Raw genomic sequence first — 13,921 nt, forward strand, 5'->3', positions numbered from 1 at the left:
TCACAGCCGAGTGAACGTGCCCAAAACGTGTTTAGCTCCAAGCTTGGGAAAGGGCTTTATTTGATGGCCAAAACACTCAGGGCTCATCATAATTCAGACTGTGTGGGTTGCTTTTGTTCAAATGTGCCAGGTTTGTGCACACAGCCACACACGTGCACACACTCTTAGTCAGAGCACAAATGGGAAAACACATTCCAAACGCACATACATGTTGGTCAGGTAGCTGTTTGGAGCTCGGGGAGGTGAAGTAGTCGAAGGGCGTATGGTCAATAGCCGCAATAAATACACTGATGATCTGATTAGGATTTGTGTTCCTCCTACAAAATAGGGGGCCTAGAGAAATGCATTAAAGTCATACATGCCTTGGTAAGATTCAATTAATCAGACTTCATTCTTTTTATCACAATTCCAGACAGGCAGTTGTCTTTTGATGTGCTGGGTTCATGTCAGAACAAAGGCATATCAGTTTGCTACAATGTGTTTGCAGAGCATACAAAAGTGATTGTTTCGCCGGAAGAACAAATTGGTTTAACCTGCAAAAAATGAACTAAACCTCTGCTCAGTTTAAAACTGAAATCATCAGCAACAGCATACAACTGTTTATTGTATTTCAATTTGAATGCAATCCTAATTTAAATCGTTCAATATTTATGTTCATTATTTTTCTTGCTGTGGTAACTGTTTGCCATGTAGTTGTGCTGCTTCCTTCAGTTTGTGGCGCATAGCACCTGAACAAAGAGAGACCCCCTGCAGAGAAAGTGAACATTTATGTCCAGGTGAGGCTAAGCGCTAATGGCGGCTCTCTCTTATCTCTCCCATGCAGTGTGTATGGATGCCCTGTGGCCAAGAAGAGGAAGAGTCTAGACAGACAAACCTTGGAGACCTCCCCCAAAAGAAGCACCTACCTTGACGACATGGACAACTCCACAATGGAGGAGTGCTACGAGACGGACGGAACGGAGGAGATGGATGACAGGGAAGAGGAGGAGGAGGAAGATGGAGCACTAGGGGAGGATGAGGAAGAGGGTGAGGTGGAAGAGGTCGAAGGCTATATGGACTACAACGAAGAGCAAATGGAGCATGAGGAAGGCGAGATGGGGAGAGGGGAGGGAGAGGTAGATGTGGAAGAAGAAGAAGAGGAAGAAGAAGAAGAAGACAGGGTGGAGGAGGAGGAAGAGGACGAGGAGACAGTGGCGGTGGAGGACTATGAAGAGGGGGAGGAGGAGGAAGGGGAGCAAGGTGAGTAAACTGCAACTCACATCAGAAAACTGTGCAGGAATTTAATTTTAAAAATGTTCCTCGCGTGCATGATTTGCATATTCATGCTTGTATTTACATATTTGATGGGCTGTGTGAAGTATTTGGGGCTGGTCGACATGATGTTCAAACATTGTGTTTTGCATTCGAATGAGGAATGAGATCAGTAGAAACATTCTGGAAAAACAGCATGTCTGTGATCGCGTATTCCTTTGAGAGTTTTGTTTATATCACTCATTCATCCATTTACACATTTGACTCATACATAGCAATTTTGAAGCTTTTAAGCTCTTAAATACATTCATCTATTTTCTACACTGCTTGTCCATCTAGGGTCACAGGTGACTGAGCATATCACTGCTGTTTTTGGGCCGAGTACAGCCTGAACTGGTCGGCATTACAGGCTAAAATGTATATACAGTATAGACAATTAAGTATTTACAGTTACACTTTGAATCAACGGAATATTAAAAGGTGTTTAACACATTGTTGTCATGGGCCACATAGTAGCTATGTTTTTTCATACGGCCATTATAACACGGAAACCATGTACAGTATAAATTTATCAGGCATGGGTAAGTACCAATTTACAGCTATCAATATCGGGCCAATTATTTTTAGGTACCTGCGACATCTCTTGCGACCTCTTGTGGTCATTTTACATTCAGGAACTAGAAATTAGACGAATAGAAAATTGCTATTAATTTCATGCAACTTTAAGGAAAAATGCGAGATTGGGATATATACGTAGGTATTTCTTTGAAATTATCTGTTATCATTTTTGGGGGAAATTGTATGTATCTAAAGTACTACAGTAAATCGGTGTCTACTTGAGAGTTAAGAACTACAAAAAGTGGTAGCATACTAGCCTGGAAATCCAGATTAATCGCTAAGGCTGGGCAAACTTGAGCAAACAGACAGTGGAATGAACCAAACAGCCAAGAGCGGTCGTGATGTCAAAATGCTTCCAGTGCCATCAGATGCTGATTAAACAAACTATCGTCTCTCCCGCGCACCATTTGGACTGTTAGAGTTCCGCAGCCGAAGAGTGACGTTGCTCATTAAGAATATGTCACAGCAAATAAACAAATTTGATTGCACAATTTGTTTTGAACCGGGTCGAGTCGTGGTCGACGGCGGCCTGCCCAGACCCATTTCTTTCATGCAGAAACAAAGTGGGTTTGGCTAGTAGCGAGCATCCTTAAAATATATAAATTAATTGTCAAATAATTATATAGCTTCAATAAATTGATGGGTAATTGGTTTTGAAATCTAAAGTCAAGTAAACAGTTGTTGAATGCATTTCAAATAAAAAAAGGGTTCGTTAGCAAAAATAATCCAATCCAAGAAACATAAAGTGCATGATTGCACTAGCGGGCCGCGTGTAACGATGTGGCGTGCCAGATCTAGCCCTCAGGCCTCATGTTTGACACCTGTGTTTTAGAATATCCATTTAAGCTAACGTGCATGTGTTTGGAATGCGGCAGAAAACCGGCATGCCTCACGAGTGTTGTAAGAATATGCAAACTCCACATAGAGGTGATCTAACAGAGACTCAAACCCAGACTTTCTAACTTTGAGGCAGACGTGCTAACCACTACCTCACTTTGCTGTTGTAACCACCACACTCTGATGTTAAAAGTAGCAAGGTTCCCGACTGGGATTCGTGAAACTTCTGGCCCATATGTTCCCCCCTGCCGACCCCTCAACTCCCCCCATCTTCTTTGACGTGCCTAACACCAGATTTGGCAGGTTTCTCTCCAGCAGACTCTGCTTTGCACCCCCGCATCGCGATTGGACTTGACAGTGCCTTCAAGTCCAATTAAGAGTGAGGCTCTGAGGGGGGAGTGTGTTAACCCCGTTTGACGCTCAGCTCTACCCACCCAAAGTGTTGATGTGGCGCCTTAGCAGCCGTGCTCTTATTTTCTTGCAGACATGTGAAAACACCATGACCGACTGATTCATTACATCCTACAGCCAAGCCTTCAACACTTAGACAGGCTCCTTACCTACCATGTATTTTACCAGCAAATGATTAATACACAATACATTTCAGAAATCACTCAAACTCATTCTAAGCACTGAGCTCTGTAATAATAATACAGTATAATGTGCCTGATTAGAATGTAATACCTTGCAGCATTTTAATTGGCAGTATTTTCCCATAGAAGTGCAAAATAATTTTTTCCATATGCATCGTTATTATGCCCCACGTTCACCCCACAACGGCGGTTCCGGATTGTAGATTCCAATCACATAAACGTAATAGAGGTGACATCCTGGAGCTTCTGCTGTGCTCCTCTGTGGCATGTACGTCTCTGTAGCTAATCCAAAGCCAATTCACGGCAGGACAGCGTCCCGTTTCCTCCCTTAATCTGTTTCACTTCCACATTCCTTTTGTGTACTGTGATTGCTACTCTAATTGCTTCCCTGTGCCACGTGTCATACCATCGAAAATTAAACTCCACCAGTGCAGGAGGCTTCTGTTAGAAAGCTTGTACTGTCAAAATATGTGCGTGGATATTTGTGAATGTTCCCTCCTTAGCAGCAGTCGTGCTCTTCCTAGAATCTCGTAGTTCTGTGTGTATGCGTGTATTTGCGCACGGGTTTATATCACATCATGGGGACCATTTTCTGGGTTTTTAGTATCATTGTGGCGACCAAGTGCCCTTGTGGGGACATTTTGGTGGTCAAAACTGGGTTTTAGAGTTAGGTTTGAATTGGGTTTTGGTTGGGGTTAGAGTAAGGCAGTCAGTTGTGATGGTTAAGGAAATGCATTATGTCAATGAGATGTCCCCACTTGAAATACTGACACTAGTTTCACGAAAAAAAATTCAGTAGACACGTCTCTCATGGCATAAGGAGCAGTTCCACAAATTCTGAAACTATAAAGGAAGTCAGTCACATTGATTTAAAACAGTGGTGTCCAAACTGTGATACTTGCTAATAAAGACTGACTAATAATGTTAATGAATGCAAACGAGTCGTGGTTGGATCTAAAAGACATAGTGATGATTTAGCGGAATACAATTATGGAAGCAAAAATAGACAAACTAATGCACAAGTATGCATCAGTCATTACCTCTTCATCTAAGGCCACTGCACGTGCCGGAAGGTTTTCGCCACTTGATGGAAGGAAGTGATTGATTTTGTCACAAATAGTGACAATTGTATTGTCAGAAAATTCCAAGAAGGCGGAGTTGCTGCTGAGAGTGATAGTACATGGATCAATAGCACCATGACATGTTGTCAACCTGCCCACAGTGTTGACGAGATTTATTTTATTTATTTATTTATTGTTATTATTTTTTAATTTTCATTAACGATGAGTGGGAGGCAACTTCAAGACTCCCTTCTTAAAGGGTAAAAAGACTTTCATGCAAGTGGGTAGAATGCCATGTTCGCGCTAATTTTTATGATCAGTTTTCATGAGTTTTAGAATTGTAATATGGGACTAGAATCTTCGGGGTTCTCTTTTTTTATTTTATTTGAGTGATGCAACAGAATCAAAAGGTTCTTGATATATGTTAATTGTTCCTCGATTTGAAATTGAAGATGGAGCAGTAGCCTCATTAAATTTACTCACACTGTTTCCTGATAGACATCTAGAAAATACAGTTTTGTCTACTGGGGTATAGTCCACTATGGTGATTAAGTAATGGTCAGATAAGGTAGAATTTTGTGGGATATCGGTAACTGTTTAACATGCCATTTGTTAAAACAAGGTTGTGTGATTGTGACAGTGTGTTGCTCCATCCACTACCTGAGAGAACTCATTTGCATGTGATAAAGGGCCACTGTTATTATTTTATCTACAGTACTGTAGTTACTAAACATCATAGATAGTTTAGTGGTGCATGACTTCAGTGCAGGCAGTGAGGGTTCAATTCACACTGAAGATGTGAATGTGCTGTTAAAAACTCACAATAAGAGTCAATTTATTGATAATAACAAGTTGTAACTGATTTTATACCCTCTGAGCTGGATGTGAGAAACTTAGAACAAGGCTTTCAAATGATTAAAAATGAAGTTTGGTTAAAATATTTGTAACTCCTGCTCCTTGTCCGGTTTCTCTAGCAATATGACAGTTAATATAACCAAGGGGGTGGATTTCTTTTGTCTAAAATATTAATCTGGATTTAGCTAGGTCTCAGACTGAATAAATCATGGGCAGAAGTTGAGGGAATTGGGACAAGGAAGAACCAATTAATTTAGCATAAAGATAGAGATTTTCTTTCCAACAACATAATTTGTTCTTTTTGTTTCCGTTTTTTTTACGTCTATGTGTATTTGCCACTTATTGTAAGTGGCACGCACATGTGATGTCGGTGCAACCCCTATTTGTCTTGTTAGTTCAAACCGGAAATCTGAAGGGAAAGATTGGAAGTGCTCCAGTAGTGAGGGCTGTAAATTGCTAACAGAAAAGGTTCAACAACATATTGCAACCTGTCGGACTAAATTACACGCTGAAAAGAAGTCTTAAAGTTGATTATGATTGCACCAGTGATTCTTAAACTTCTAGATCTTGGTGTTAAAACAAATCTATTAATGGTAATTTCCAAGTATGAAGTGACTTTAGTCATTGTACTTATGATTAGAATTCAAAATTGCATTAAGCAGCTTCACGATATTTCCAAGAACATCTATTCCTGGAGTAATATCAAACTGTAATCTAACTTCCCGTGCTGATTCCCAATTCAGAACAGAAGCTGCTGTTAAGACTCTCAAAGTACATCATTCGTGGAAGCAAATAGTTCCTTATCCAATTGAAAGGGACCAAGCCCAGAAATCTGGTTAAACAGGATGACGTAAATGAATTAAAAGATGTTTGTTCTTTCTCTCTACACAGAGGAGGACCCGATGAGTGGCGGTGAGGGCAACAGTGGAGGTGGAAGTGAAGGTGGCGGCGGTGGTGGCGGCAATACCAAATCAGGTCCCACAGCGGAGAAGGATGACAAAAACAACGACGAGTATGAAAACTATGACGAGCTTGTGGCCAAGTCGCTGCTGAACCTGGGCAAGATCGCAGAAGATGCCGCCAACCGGGCAATCACGGAGTCAGAGATGAACAGCAACTCCTCTCACAGTGCTGAAGAGGAAGAAGAAGAGGAGGAGGAGGATGAAGAGGAGGAGGAAGAGGAGGAGGAAGAAGAGGAGGAAGAAGAAGAGGAAGAAGAAGAGGAGGAGGAGGAGGAGGAAGAAGAAGAGGAAGAAGAGGAAGAGCGCGAGGAAACACCAACGGGAAATCAACATAATCTGAGTTTGGACGTTCATAGTGATGTGGTCCGAGAGACGGTGGACTCACTCAAACTCCTTGCACAAGGACATGGTGCTGTGTTGTCGGACAATTTAGAGGGACAGGACTATGTGGAAGGCATTGCTGGAAACGGAGACTGTTCCCACAATGGCGTAAATGTGCACGGTGGTAATGGACTAAGTAAGCCCACCGCTAACGGACAATTCGAAAACAGTGATGAGGAAGTGTGTCTAAGCAGTCTGGAGTGCCTACGGAATCAATGCTTCGATCTTGCTCGGAAACTTAGCGAAACAAAGCCCACAGAGCGCAACGGGTCATTTCAGCAGAATCATTACCTATGCGGGGACATGAACCAGCAGCCCCAACATCACGGCTATGGGGACTACCAGCATTGCCAGGACGACAGACGGGCACTGGACAGGAATTATTCAGACATGGACAATCTGTTGAAGCTTGAGGAGCAGCTGAGCCCGCGATCCAAGGCCTTCGCCAGTTGCGCGCAGGCGGACCGTTTTCACCACCGGGACTTTGACGAAGATACGGCCTCCGTGACGTCAGACAGGTCAGAGGAAGTGTTTGACATGACAAAGGGCAACCTTTCCTTGTTGGAGAAGGCTATTGCGCTGGAGTCACAACGTGCGAAGGCACTGCGGGATAAAATGGAGGCGGAAGCAGCTCGGAGAGACGGCGTGAGGTACGGTCATGATGACCACGGCTCACGGCATGCCTACGCGGTTGATCGTAAAGGACGACTCCCTGATGGAATGAAGAAGCTGTTTTATCATAAAGGTGAGTTCTTAACACCGACACGCTCAGAAAAAAATGTCATCTATCAAGAAGCATATGTTCAATAAACACTTTGATTAGGTGCAATATCAAATCTATAAATAATAGTGCTGTGCACAAATGGCTGGTAATACGGACATTGTGGCAAATTAAAAATCATTATTTATGGACTAGGATCTGTATCTATGTGGCCTGTATCAAAGGTGCATGTTTGATGTTTGTGACAAACCAACCAGCATCAAAATTGCTAAAGAATTCAATGAGTTATAATGAACTTAGCGGAGCCAAAGAAATGGCTTGCTCTATAGATAGTATTCACTGATGTCACGGGATCGCGAGTCCGCCCCCTCATGGTGGGGCAACTTTCCAGCAAACTCAGCTGTGTTTCTATTGTGTTTACACCGAATGTTCTTTTGTTATTGATGAATGTCACCCCCAGCTTCCTCTAACGTTACTTGTGTAAGCAAGTCATTTGCGGAAGATTTAGCTCAACACTCCTTGCAGCGGTACACGTTGAAACGTTTGAATAAAGGAATCGATTGGATTACAAACATTTGCCGATGTTACTGCCCGGACCGGACTCCATGGCAACGTATGCTCTGAGGTAGGATGGTTCCCAAAACACGGACATTCTTCCGTCTTCTGTACTTTCGGCTTTTATTGGTTGCTATGTGCATTTGTGAATTCGAGGTGAAGAATCTCGGTTCCTTTTTAAACCAAGTTAGCTAATTCCCCGACCACGCTAGCTACTAGCGCTAGCACGTTACAACAAAAACAACAACAGCATGTTGATTCATCACTTATTTTCGTACGCTTTAACAACAATTTCTACTTTTGGCCTGCTGGGAAAGTAAAATACGAGACCCTAAGGAGGGTATTTGGAGAGAATCTTGTTTTTAGCCAGAGCCATGGCAAGCGGCGCACATATATCATGTTCGCATTATGGTAAAAGCATTTTTACCATCTTACAATGACACTTACCTTAATCAAAATGGTCAGAACACAGTTTGGTAGACTTTGTCGGTTGGAAATCCTTTCGATTTTTCTTTGTAATTCCGGACACTTCTTTGTCCGTTCCCATTCGGCATTCCATGGACCCGTGAACGGCACACAATGTGGGACAAATGACTTCAGGTGAATACTATCTATTGCTAATATATCTATGGTGTCCGCAGCTAGCTTGTTTACCGAGTAGCATTCTGGCTAGCCATCAAGCATTCAGGATGTTTGCTGCGAGTACAACTATTTCACAACACCAAAGGGTCCAATAACCTACTCAGATTCAACCTTTGGCCACAATGCAACACGAGATTCTGGGAAATACTTACCCCCACCCATTTTACAGTGTGTCCAGCCCCTAGTAAATACATACATACAGTACATTTTCCAAATAGCCTACCTTCTTTACCCATTTTACAGTGTGTCCAGCCCCTAGTAAATACAGACATACAGTACATTTTCCAAATAGCCTACCTTCTTTACAAAGAATAATCTTGACTTTTGATTGACACTGTCATACAGGAAATAATTTTACAATATGGTTTAAAATAAGAGAAACACCACTCAGTATAATTTTGTACAGTTCCACACTATACAGTACAGCAAACCACAAAAGATAGGATGGATATTTATGAAGTTATCAAGCAAAAAAAATTGCCGTTACAATGAGTTGAAAATAATTACTCTCAGTATATATTCTATTAGGGCTGGGTTTAAAAAATCAAATAATTCATATTGAATTTGTAAGAAAATAGAATTTTAAAGTTTTTTTTTTATATTACTGTTTTCTTGAAACTTACGATTCACATGAATTTAAACATATTTTCTTAGGAAAGAAATTACTTATTGCACTTTAAGACAATTCAGTCGTTTTTTAAATTTATATTTACAATACTTGAATTAGAATTATGAAAATATTTTCATCTCATCCCTGCTGATGTCAATGTTTGTGTAACACATAAGTGATTAAAGCACAAAGTACTTTCATAAAAAAAACCAGTTACTGCCTTCCTTTAATTTGGAATTGAATGTTTGTGGAGTTTTTATCATGTCCTTGATAATTAAGAAGAATTGATGTTCAATAATGAATCAATATCGGATCAAAAGTGAATCTAATCAAATCGGGAAAAATTTAAATTGAATTTAACTGAACTATGGTAAATCGAAATCGAATCGGAAATTAGAATCGATACCCAGCCCTATATTCTATACCACTTGTTCTTGTTAGGATCAATGGAAGAACAAAAAACGATCAGCGAGAGTCGAGGTGGCGCATACTACGGACTGATCAATTGCATGGCACATATAAACAAACAACCATTCACAGATTTGTTCAATGTAGAATTTTCAATTAACGTATGCATGCATGTTTTTGGAATGCATAAGAAAGCTTGCAGAAGCACAAAGGAAACAGGCAAACTCCACACATGAATGCTTGAGGCACAGTTGAATCCAGAACCTTTTGACTGTGATGCAGATGTGCTAATTAAAACGTTCTCCACGAAATAAAAGAAAAAAAAATGATACACAGCATGTTATTGAATGCTTGATACGGCTCTTTTATTTGATCTCATTAAAACGTGTGGGTTTGCGTAACCTCAGATTTTCCTTCATTGTAAGGCTCAAATATATCATTTATTACCACACGCTGTTCTCTGTTGTCCATCCTTTACTGCAGACAGCAGATAACCCGCATGCATTTTGTGTTCCCCAATATAACCCCAAGACAAGCCTTTTGCAGTCAATTTGAACGAACATTTGAATCTTGGTAGCAGCAGGAGCAGCCACAGCAGCAGCTTATGTTGTTAAAATAGGCCAGCATGGAAACATCAGAGGGTAGGCTTGTCAGGCATAAGTAATGGCAATCTGCACGGCCTGTTAGGGCCGTACATTTCATGGGATGCAGCTTGGGGTAAAGCCTCCTATTTTTAAACCCACTTTTAAGGACTCGGGGAAGAGGCGGGCTTGCATCTTTTGCAGAGAATTAATTTATACATTCCGTTACTATGCTTACACCCTACTGTTAGATTTGGATTTTCAGTTAGCACACAGAAGGTTGAACATAACGTGAGTGGTGCAACACTCATTCAGGGTGGTTTGAATGCACTTCTCCTCTTTCAGTCCAAATTATTCCTCTCATAATATTTTTTTTTTACTGCAGTAATATTCAACCTTAATTAGGCAAAATTATTTCTCCCCACACAGGATATTTGGACAAGAGACACAAATAAGAGCATGCTAATTCACAGCAGGGTGATATTAAACCTCAAATGCCACACAGGTATATCTTGCAACGTAAATGCCACACAAATGTTAATTTCGAGAGTCTTCCGCAGACTCGGTGTTTGAATGATGCCGGAATAAAGCGCGGAAGGCTGATAATAATCGAGATAGCAGATAGACGATAGTAGCAGACACTCGCTCTGCGGGGTTCCTATGCGTGATTTATAAAACACAGCATGAAGAGATTGAGGTAGGGAAGAGGGGGTCAGGGATGAACGCAGTTCGGCAAAAGAAGCATGAGGTTAAGATGAGAACGGAGGAGTATCCGAATGACCGATAAGGAACAACAGGCCCACTGACTGCACATTAATTATCCAGAGATGCTATGGTAATGGCGGCCATTTGCTATGCAAAACGCAGCCCCTCCCAAGCCGCAATCAATATCTCTTCCTCCTAATATGCCTTCCACTCAGCTGCTCCCACTCAGAAAAGGCTTGCAACCAAACGTATGTATAACAGGGCTTGCAGTTGGAAATATTTAATTTGTATTTTATCTCATGCTAACAGCCAGGGCCTCAAAAGAAGTCATTCTTAACAAGCCAAATGATGAAGATACTGTTTTGTATCAAAGCCAGACAGAATATGGTAAAAAAAAAAAAAAACATGCAGCACCCTCTACACACCGCCGATAGATTTTATTTGGGTAAATGAGTGGGTGTTCACTATGTCACCTCTCCTTAACCCTACCCGTCACTTGATTCTCTTCTTCTTTGTTCTCGCTTCATACCCGCTGGGGTTTTTGTGGGGTTGTCACTTGCTGCCTGAGGAGTTGCAGAGTTTCAAACCTTTAATCAGCCGCACATCAGTTTGCCTGCAGTATGCGAAAAAACGCCACCGCCACCCACTCCCTCGCATTACTCTAATACTAGTTCCTAATGAACATTTCAGTCGCTCAGATCGTTGCACTTTGGTCGTACAAGCTGATAAGTTGCTTACGTCGCGGAAGAGTCTTCCTGCAGTCGGGAGACATACTGAAGCTTATGATTTAAAATCCAAAGTCAATTCACAATCCTTGACTTGGTCTTGCAGTGAGAAAGTCTTAAATATAAAAAGAGATGTTTGTTTGGACAGCTTAATATAACTTGCATTTATGATGAGTTTGGAGAAAATAGAAGAATGGATGTCTGTGTGCCATGTTGTTGAATAGAACACCATTTGGAGACTAAAGGCTTAGTCAAAAACTATAACATTAAAAGCCTACTCGGATAAACCAGATCATTAAAATTGTAAGAAACTTTGAAATTGTTTGATGTGATGGTAGAACAGCGCTTCATTTGCTTTTTAAAGGGATACTTCCCAGCAGTAAATAGTTCATATTTTGTCTCTAATTAATGTCATAACGTCATTATTTTTCATGTGCAATTAATATCTTTAAAAGCTTTTTTTTCCACTTGCTGTCGACTTAAGATGACGTCAACTGTGCTGAGGAAGTAGGTAACGACCAATCATGGCTCACCTGTTTTCCGGGTTTGGTCAGTAAACTGAGCCATGATTGGTCGTTACCTACTTCCTCAGCACAGGTGATGTCATCTTTATGGCTACAAAAATTCCTCTTGTCTACAAATCTATATTGTCCTATTCATAAGGAAGACGGCAGTCATCGCCGAAACTAGTCAAGGTAAAGCACAACTTTTTTTTTGTCTTAAAAAAGAAAAAAACACAGGACGATGTCATCTTCAGTCCACAGCAAGTGGAAATTTTGTTTTTAAAGATTTTAATTGTACATGAAAAATAATGAAGTTATCACATTAATTCTGGACAAAATATTAACTTTTCACTGCTGAAAATGGCTCAGTGAGTCAAGTATCCCTTTAAGTCTTTAAAATGGCACCTGCTGAAACATTTTGGACATTTTGGTGAAACACTGATGTGATGAAAATGAGTTTGTTGGTATTGCATTGAATTCACTTCCATTTCCTGTAATTCAAAATTCATTTCAATTCAACATCCTGCGGGGTGGAGTCAGTTCAAATTCATCCGTTGAATTGAATTAAATTCTGAATTTTGCACATCCCTCGTTTCTATATAATGATGACAACATAAATAATTGTGTTCGATCAGTATAAAAATGTAAGTGTAATGCAAATTGAGCATTATTGGGCTTTTGATTAGTCAGACTCGACAATAGCATTTGAAATTCCAAAGAGTGTGTGTGTGTGTGTGTGTGTGTGTGTGTGTGTGTGTTTGCCTTTGTGTATTATGAGGACATGTCACCTGAATACACGCAACACTGCGAGGACATTTTGAATTATGAGGACACAGCCCATGTCCTCATAATTCATTCAATGCAGAAGTGCTCCTAGGGGTGTAGAAGGCTTAAATCCAAAGTTTTAGCCAATGTCCTTGTAAACCATAAATACGTGAATGTGTGTATTTTTGTGTATTTGATGACGCCCCCTGTGGAAGGTCCTTGTAATGCACCACTTCATGAATAATTCACACCAGTGTATATTTCACAGCATTTGATTGGCTGACCGTCACCTGTCCCCACAATTACGCACATGTCCCCATAATTCAGTTTTTTCTCAAAATGCTGTGTATAAATGTTTGTGTGTAGACTCAGAGCCTTCTTTTTTTTTTTTTTTTTTGCAGCCACCAATTCCTAAGTAGATAAATTAAATAATGAAATACACTATGACATTTAATTATATATTTCAGCATTTAATTCTTGCAGTGGTTGTTTATTTGAAAATGTACAATGGTTACCAGCTGTTTATCACATCACTTTGAACAGCTGGAGGCAGAGACAGAGAAACTGTCAGTGCCGTACATTGATTCATCATTTAACATCCCACCCTGCCTTTACAGTATAACATCTTTCTGTACACCAGTGGCAAAATGTTTTGAGAATGACATTGATTTTCTTAAAATCTGCAGTGCTGACTTATTATTATTGTTTTTTTTATAGCAATTTGCATGTATGAATGTTATAGTGATTAGATGAATTGCAAATTCCCTATTTGCCATGAAAATTAAAGTAATTTCCTTTAGTGACCTTACAAACTTTAAGTGAAGAAGGCTTCAGGGCACCCAAGAAAATCCAGCAAATGCCAGGACTATCTCCCAAAGTTGATTCAGCTGCGGGATAAGGACATCACCACCAGTGTAGAGCTTGCTCAGGAATGGCAGTAAGCAGGTATGAGTCAATCTACACCCATGGTGAGGGAGTAAGACTTTTGGAGGATGGCCTGGTGTGACCAGTGAAAAAGGGATTCCATAAATACAGACCAAAATAAGGGAAAAAAGATTAAAGTTATTTTTCTCTGATTAACCCCCTTTCCAACTGCTTGGGGCATCTGGAAAAATGCTTGTCTGTTGAAGAAAAGGTGAGCGCTACCA

General features: G+C 40.6%; 1 protein-coding gene across 11 annotated transcripts in view; it reads left to right on the plus strand.

The window, feature by feature from the left end:
• Positions 1 to 13,921, plus strand: part of myt1lb (myelin transcription factor 1-like, b) — a 139,782-nt gene that overhangs the window by 78,845 nt on the left and 47,016 nt on the right. For all 11 annotated transcript variants that reach the window (XM_086095211.1, XM_086095220.1, XM_086095221.1 and 8 more), the window contains 2 exons: positions 824 to 1,239; positions 6,107 to 7,303. In XM_086095211.1, the coding sequence (XP_085951337.1) occupies positions 824 to 1,239; positions 6,107 to 7,303 (1,613 nt within the window). The remainder of the gene's footprint in view (positions 1 to 823; positions 1,240 to 6,106; positions 7,304 to 13,921) is intronic.

The sequence above is a fragment of the Leptonotus elevatus genome, chromosome 14 (assembly GCF_054856555.1).
Source record: "Leptonotus elevatus isolate MCC_2025b chromosome 14, RoL_Lele_1.0, whole genome shotgun sequence".
Lineage (NCBI taxonomy): Eukaryota > Metazoa > Chordata > Actinopteri > Syngnathiformes > Syngnathidae > Leptonotus > Leptonotus elevatus.